General features: G+C 32.5%; 1 protein-coding gene across 1 annotated transcript; it reads left to right on the top strand.

The window, feature by feature from the left end:
* Positions 1-497: 497 nt before the first annotated feature.
* On the top strand, positions 498-3,292 carry LOC127092782 (DNA-directed RNA polymerases II, IV and V subunit 8B). The gene is made up of 5 exons (XM_051031678.1): positions 498-642; positions 745-829; positions 922-1,079; positions 2,613-2,701; positions 2,931-3,292. Exons 2-5 carry the CDS (start codon positions 754-756, stop codon positions 3,040-3,042), a joined length of 435 nt encoding a protein of 144 aa, XP_050887635.1. The 5' UTR covers positions 498-642; positions 745-753; the 3' UTR covers positions 3,043-3,292.
* The last annotated feature ends 4,770 nt before the right edge of the window (positions 3,293-8,062 follow it).

Here is an 8,062-nt window from a genome sequence, read left to right as displayed (position 1 = left end):
GAAATGCATAATGGTGCATGTGATGCATGCTCAAATTCTATATTTTAAATAAAACCAGCTGAACAAAAGAAAAAACAAATCAATAATACTTAAAATTTAGAAAATATGTACTGATCTCTTGTTTAATAGTTGAAAATTTCAAAAACGAAATGAATTCAATCAAAATTAGATGAAAAATGAGAGAGCCTAGTTGATTTTGAATATTTTTATTACTCAAATATGGAAATGCATAAGTGAGGGGGAATAAGAAATAATAGTAAGTTATATGTGATGTTCAAATCATATAATCTGAATCCAAAAAAAATAAAAATAATTTTAAAACTATGAAAAAATTATAAAGTATTTTGTTCAAAGTAAAATTAAAGAAATATTAAGGAATTTAAAGTTGGTCCCTATATTTGTATTAAAAAAATAAATAGCCCTAAACATTTTTAAAAATTGTAAATTAGGCCTTGAAAATTTCTCTTTAAATTTTAAAATATTGCAAATTGGTCCCCATATTTCCGAATGGTAATGGATCAAAACAAGTTGGATTACCCATTTCACGAACTCTTTCCGGTTTATCTGATCAAACTTTAAATTCTCAAAGCCCTAATTTTCTTCACTCTCTACTCTCTCCTCCACGACACTCCTCGGTAACAGGTTCGATTATCAAAATTTCAACTTTCCTTTCTTCTCATCCTCTTCAATTTCCAGCATATATCTAACGGAAACACTGTATTCCCCGTTTCTTTGATTTTTCAGTGAGTTACAATGGTTGAATCGCTCTTTGAAGATATTTTTAGAGTTGAGAAATTAAACCCAGATGACAAAAAATTGTTCGAGAAAGGTACTGAAACTCTTTTATTATCTTCTTTTTTTTTCAATTCTCTGATTAGCGAAATGTGAATTTATTCTCATTTTTTTTATATGGTGGTTAAGTTAATCGCATTGAAGCAAGAAGTGAAAGGTTTGATATGTTTATGCACTTAGACATCAATTCTGAGCTGTATCCGTTAAAAGAGGGACAGAAATTTTTTCTTAAGGTTGTTTCAACACTCAATCCTGATGGTACCCCTGATACTGGCTACTATAATCCGGTAATTTATTTCATTACTTGTTATCTATGATGCATTCACACCGACACTGACAGGTCGACACCACACTGGTAAATTGGTAATAATTTGAAGCGTCGGTGCTACATAGCTTGGTATTTGTTATTGATAGGCACATTCTTATAGGAAACAATTTGACTTAAAATGTATAATGATAAATAATAGTGTTTTTTATTGAATTGATCCTTCAATTAATAGTGTTATTAGAACAATGTCGAAGATTAAATGACAATCACTAACTGTAACCTGTGTTGTTATGCCAAACTTTCGTGTTGAAAGAATGTGTGTTTGGTGTTTGATGCGTGTCAGAATCCAACACTGACATGACACTGATACATCTGGTTACAGTCTATCGCTTCCATGCTCTTAAATTATTATGTGTCAGTGTTGTGTATAATGTTTGTGATTGTGTCTGTGCTTGCCATTGACAGACTCTAACTTTTCTTGATCAAATGAAACTAGTTCATTGAACTTACCTAACAGAACCTTTCTTTTCCTTAAAAGAATTATGATTGGTGTCAGGAGAACTATGGTGTAAAAGATTATATACCTTTCTACAATGTATCTGTGTATCTTTCATGTGAATTTAATGGATAGTGCATATGGTAGTGATAGCCTCAAGCACACAACATAGCCTTTGTCAATCAGAAGTTATAGGGTACTGATGGAGCTTGATTTTTTATGGCTCATGTATAACCTACTATAACTGTCCAGGGTCTTCGTTGTGTAACTCTCTAGTTTACGAGTCGAGTTTAAGAGGCTCCACTAGCTTACCTCGCCTCTCGAGTTTGACAACCTTGCCCATGATCAAGGATCAAGAATCGTTGTCAAATATCGGTCATGGCGGATATTGGCGGTGGATTTTTCGAAAACCGATATAGAAAATTTGTGAAGGATGGTGGTGTCATACGTCATGCTGTATGTCGGGTTTTTGGCTTTATGCCATTCACCATCTATAATATTGTGATCAAGCAAGAACTAGCATGTTAAATGATTTAGAGGGTGAACTAGTGTTGGCATATGAAAAAGGTTTCGTTGTAGGATAAAAGAAGTTAGGATCATTAAATTGTATCGCTTAAGAGAGATGGTTTACAAAGATAGGTGAAAGAGATATGAACCCAAAGAGGGATAATCTTCCGGTTAACAACTAGGAAAATAGTCATCTTTTTTGATCATTTACATCTTTTACTGCTCTTAAGATCTTTCCTTTTTACAATCATTAAGAATGAGATAGTTTTATTTCTAAATTAAAAACAATTCCAACTGCTCTTAAAATATTTACTGCAAAATAACATCACTACTACAGTGCACAGATGGTATAGTAGTGTTAATAACGTCTGCGCCAGTAAAAGTACTGTGATCTGCAACTCCCGTTTATAACTGTAGTTTCTCGTGCCATTGTCCATTTTTTCTTTTTATGTGTGCTATTTCATTCTTTTGATTGTTGTATGTTAAATCGGTAATCCTTAATTTTCCTAACAGCAATCTGCTTCTTTTCTTTGCCTTGTATATCCCTAGGGCAATCGGCAATCTTTGGCTGATAACTTTGAATATGTCATGTATGGAAAGCTCTACAGAGTAACAGAGAGTACTGGGCGTGAAAAAGCGTAAGTCTTTTACCTACTTTAAATATCAGCTAGAATTAATCACGTAGTTTTCAAGTGGCGCAGTTAACTTGTTAAAAATAATTGCTTTCTCGAGATTTAGATCTAGTGTCAATCCCCGGATGTTTCCCAAGAAACTTCCCAGTTAGAGTTGAATGTGATCTTTACGTTATGATTTAAGGCTGTGCTGTGGTGTGTTTATTGTTTTCGTTCTTAATTTGATTTTTGGCAGAGAGTTACTGATTTCATTTGGTGGGCTTCTGATGATGATGAAGGGAGATCACTCTCATTTCAACAAGTTTGAACTTGATCAAAGGTTGTTTCTTCTGATTAGGAAAGTATGAAGATCAAGTTAAAAACGTTTCTTACATCAATGTTTGGAAGGTTTGTTTACCGTTTGTAATACTAATGCGGAGTCTTCGCGATCCAATGATGTTTTAAAAACAAATAGTTGTACCTTGAAGTAACTTTTGGCAGAAATGATCAACAACAAAAAATTGTAATTCTGCCCTTAAAGTTTGATTTCAGACCAAGGATTGTAGCATGACTATCTACTTTGGATTAGTTTCTAGTAAATGAATTTTAGTTAAATAATGATCACACAAAATGTTATTATGGTAGGTTTCTTGGTTCTTTGAAAGTGAGAATATGTTATGCACTAGTAACCATTCATGTAGATTTTTTTGCTTGAGTAAGAGGGATAGCTAAAGTGCTTTTTGAAATAAATTATTAAAAAGAGATTTAAATAAATAGAATTGTTTTTAAAATTTTATTAATAGAGACTAATAAAAATAAATATAAACAAAATAGTGAAGTTTGAAAAAAAAATGAGATTTAAGATTTGTAATGATATTTTATTTTTATAAATAATGATAATTTTAAGTTTAAAACAATATAAATTTGTTCTAAAAGTCTAGGAAGTGAGATTAATAATAAAAAGAAAAGGAGTAATGAATTGTGAAAATAAAACGAAATAGTTAAATGGTTAGTGGCGTTGATGATATATAAAGAGATAAAACATAGTTTAAATATTATAAAATTATAATATGTTTTATTTAATCTCAAAAAAGATGGAGGGAAACTATAATAGAGATATCTATATTATTATAGGATTATATAATTGTATAATTGTATATTATTATAGGATTATATAATTGTATAATTGTATATTATTATAGGATTATATAATATTGATGAGTGTGAGTAATCTCTTAAGTAGTAGTATAAAATGATGGCATTCACGAAAATTAATTTTTTTTTTAATTAAAAAAGAATCTATTAAATTAATAACTTGTTTGTGTAAAATAAATAATTTTTTTAATTTTTGACATGAAAATAAAGTTTCGCGTCTAAATATTACAAAATCAAAAGAAATAAAATTGTAGGGACAAAAGTCATATTTGTGACTAGGGTGTTGTCCGTCGATTTGTATTGGATTTGATCAAACTCAATATCTAATTCATATTGGAGATTCCGATTTGGATGAAGCAAAATAATCACCCGTTAAAGAAATGGACCGGTTTGAATAAATCCGTTCATTTTTTGTTTGTGTTGAGTGGAATAGTTGGTTGCTCAAATAATTTTTTTTCTGTTTTATTCAATATTTTTATCATCTTAAAAAAATATATATTTTTATTATTTTTTAGATTCTAAAATAATAAATTATGACATCAACTAATAATAAGTATCATAAAATACTAGCATATTAGCATAAAAATAATCAAAGAGTAAAACATTCAAAATTAATTAAAATTATTGTTCACTAAAGTAAATGTGTAAGCTACTAAAGTTCTAACAACTATGTTAATATTAATTAAAATTATTAAAATTATTAAAATTTAATAATAAATGTTTGATTAATGAGTCGGTGACTTTTTTGGGTTTGAGTCCCATTTTATCCGAAATTTGATTTTTTTAATAATTTTTTTAGTTTTTAGACCCCAACCCAACTCACTTTTTTTGATCTTTTTTGGTGGGTGTAATTGAGTTTTGTGCGTTGACCAAACCCATATATACCCCTACATGTGAAGTCTATATGGTCCAATGTAGGGTTAAGCAAGGATCTTGTAAGTGTTCCTATTCTTCTAAAAGTTTTCTATCTCAAAATTAATATTAGAAGGGTATTGCATTATATATCATGGATTACTCACACCGTTATAAAATTTCAAAAATATCCTTATAATATGAATTTCAAAATCCAAACGCATCAAATACACACCAGAATCTCTTAGAAATACGCCAAATCAAAGGTATAAAATGTATGGATTTTGGAATCCGGATTAACAACTTACGTATATTGAAATTAAAATATGCTTTGACACAACTCACCAAATTCAATCTCAGAACCATGCAAAATCAAAATTAATAGTTTGAGAACCACGCAAAATCAAAGTCAAAGGGTTTGTTTTGATTTTAAAATCTAGACACTTTCATGTAAGTATTTGCGCTCAATCCTTTCCCTCATTCTTCCATTTTATTTCGTCAAAGTCGCACACAAGTGAAAACAGAGCTCACTGATGCCTACTCTTGTTCCGACATTTTTCAATATTTCTTAAAACTTTTACTCCACTACATTCAAGCTTGGCATATCTCTGAACGTCTATTCTACTACGTTCAAGCCAAGATCATCCATCTCTCACATTTGGTTAGTTTCTCATTTGCTTACTTTTTTGTTGTGTTGATGCATGCATTTTCTAGATAGATTATAATTATGCTACATTAGGTTACATGCAATATAATTGTTGTATTTGTTTTGTCCTAATATGATATCACCATCATGCACTTCCCTTGGGACCACTTTGGAGTTATATCTTATGGCGACCCTTTCTTTGGCAGCGAATTCACTTATGTGGGCGGCGTCACGAGTTTTGTTGATCAATTCAACTGCACAACTAAGTACTTTCTTGTTTTCCTCTTCGTTGAACTGAGCATGACTCCATATGGGCATGTCAATTTCAATCGAAAGCATGTTGTCAATGTCGTATACCATTTGTGAAAGAAGTTTATTTGATGGTTGAATGGAAATGCAGTGATACAACCACAATACTCTATGAAGTTGTTCAACCACAACCCGTTGGTATCATCTAAATTTTTCTTTATTTTCCCCAATATCACCATGTTCACCAACTCAATCGGGTTGTTTGCTTGCGAGTCAACAACCGAAATGAACTTCGTTTGTATCCCTAAATCTTGGTAGAAATTTACCATAGATGAGCTAGAGAATTGAATGTCATTGTCTGAGATAATGTCTTTTGGAAAACTAAACTTCCATATGATCCACTGCTAATAGAAACGTCGAACTCTTTCTGTCATGATTTTAGAGACCACTTATGCCTCTATCCACTGTGTGAAATATATTACTTTGATGATTAGGAACTTCAGTTGACCAAGCGCTAGAGGGAAAAGGCCTAATATGTTCATGCCTTGTTGGTAAAACGACCATGAAGATAATAACTTGCCCTAAGAAGTTTGTGATTAAGAGCTCGCCTACCAAAATGACTATCGCATGTTCCTTAATGGACTTATGTGAGGACAAGGCTATTTTACTTTCCCCTAAACATCCCGGCATGAGGCAAGCATTTCCCATCTTATAGAGCTTCTCAAACATCATGGTGTATTTCGTTGCGCATTTTGAAACCTTCTTTGCTTCCGGCTCATCAGATTGGAGTTCTCTTGACAACAAATAACGTATTATGAGCATCATCAAACCCGTGGAATGGGTGCCTTCAGTAGTATTAGTTTCTTCTATTTAAATACTTTGGTAGGTTAGAGTTTCTTGAATTATAGCCAAGTTAGGACGTGTTTTTTGGTGTTGGTGAGCTTGGAAAATAGGTTAGCTCTAGAGTTTTGATCCTTGGGAACATATGTTATCTCACAAGTTTTGAAACGTTTAGATAATTCACATACCTTTTTAAAATATTTGATTAGAAAAGAATTTTTAGCCTGATACTCCTCATCGACCTGTTTTTCCATCAATTATGAGTCGTTTATAGCCTTAAGGCTTGAAACACCCATTTTTATGGAGACAACCATGTTGATGATGATGACTTCATACTCAACTTTGTTGTTGTTGGCTTTAAACTCTAACATCAGAGAATGGTCTTCCAGGAGGTCATCTGGTCCCTTTAGCACTACCTTTGCACCACTTCCTTTCAGATTTGAACTATCATCCACAAATAATATTCATATGTGGAAAGCCTCGTCGCTTGGTGGCAAACTAATCTCTATTAAGAAGTCAACTAACCGTTACGACTTCATGCTCCCTTGGGGTATATATATTAAATATTGTAGTAAGATAAATCCACCTACCGATACATCATCCTTCATGCTAGGTCTGACTTCTTCAAAACTTCATGGGACATTTGGTTTTTACCATTATACAATTACCTTCAAAGTATGGCATGAGCTTCCTTGTAGTTATCGTAACTGCCAGGGTCAATCTCTCAATATTTGGATACCAAGCCTCGACGCCTTTGAACACATTTCTCACTAAATAAATGGAAAGCTCAATTTTCTTGGACAAGTACGTAACCCATCCCATGATCAATGGCTCTCTCTCTATATATAGAGAGATTTGTGTGTTAGCCTCGAGGCATACCAATATGGGTGGAATCACGAGGAAGACCTTTAAATTAGTGAACGTCTCCTAGTATTTGCTTGTCCATTCAAAATTTTCCTTCTTCCTCAAAATGGAAAAGAATATAAAATGCATTGTCACATGTACACAAAAGAAACTGGGTTAGGGCAGATAGAAACCCTATTAGTTGTAGAACCTCCTTAATGTTGAAAGGATTCTCATGTTGATTATAGTTTGGAACTTATCATTGTTAGCCTGTATCCATCTCCTAGTTAGCATAAATCATATGAATCTGCCCGTCTAAACATCGAAGAAGCACTTAGTGAGTTTTAGTGCATTTCATAACTCCTAAAATGTATTCATTAGTCTCGAGTAGGTAGTGCTTGTGTTCTTTAGTCTATAAGGCATGACATTATAGTAGTGATTGCCATGGTTGGAAATGAACACCATTTTTGGGTGCGCCCATATAATCCATCTTTATCTAATTATAGCTAGAGTAAAATTCCATCAAGCTCAAAGTTTTGTAGCATGAAAACCATCAAGCATCCAATCAATGTTGGGTAACAGATATGGATCCTTAAGGAAAATGATGCTCAAGCAAGTAAAATCGACGCACATGGGCCATTTATTTGATGACTTCCAAACCAACACCGTATTACCCAACCATGTCGGATACTTGACCTCAATTATGAAACCCACACTCTTTTAATTTCTCAACCTCCTCGTCGATCACTGCTCACTTCTCATTGTCCGTTTTTCACTTTATTTTATAGAGTATCTTAAACTTA

The sequence above is a fragment of the Lathyrus oleraceus genome, chromosome 6 (assembly GCF_024323335.1).
Source record: "Lathyrus oleraceus cultivar Zhongwan6 chromosome 6, CAAS_Psat_ZW6_1.0, whole genome shotgun sequence".
Lineage (NCBI taxonomy): Eukaryota > Viridiplantae > Streptophyta > Magnoliopsida > Fabales > Fabaceae > Lathyrus > Lathyrus oleraceus.
The sequence above is the reverse complement of the archived record's forward strand: the minus strand, read 5'-3'. Positions and strand labels throughout refer to the sequence as shown.

What these genes read in the sequence shown, in the direction of transcription:
- LOC127092782 (XM_051031678.1), top strand. Translation starts at nt 754, where the DNA reads ATGGTTGAATCGCTCTTTGAAGATATTTTTAGAGTTGAGAAATTAAAC. An exon ending in CAAAAAATTGTTCGAGAAAG is followed by an intron (nt 830 to 921) that starts GTACTGAAACTC and finishes ATGGTGGTTAAG; the next exon opens with TTAATCGCATTGAAGCAAGA. An exon ending in AGTACTGGGCGTGAAAAAGC is followed by an intron (nt 2,702 to 2,930) that starts GTAAGTCTTTTA and finishes GATTTTTGGCAG; the next exon opens with AGAGTTACTGATTTCATTTG.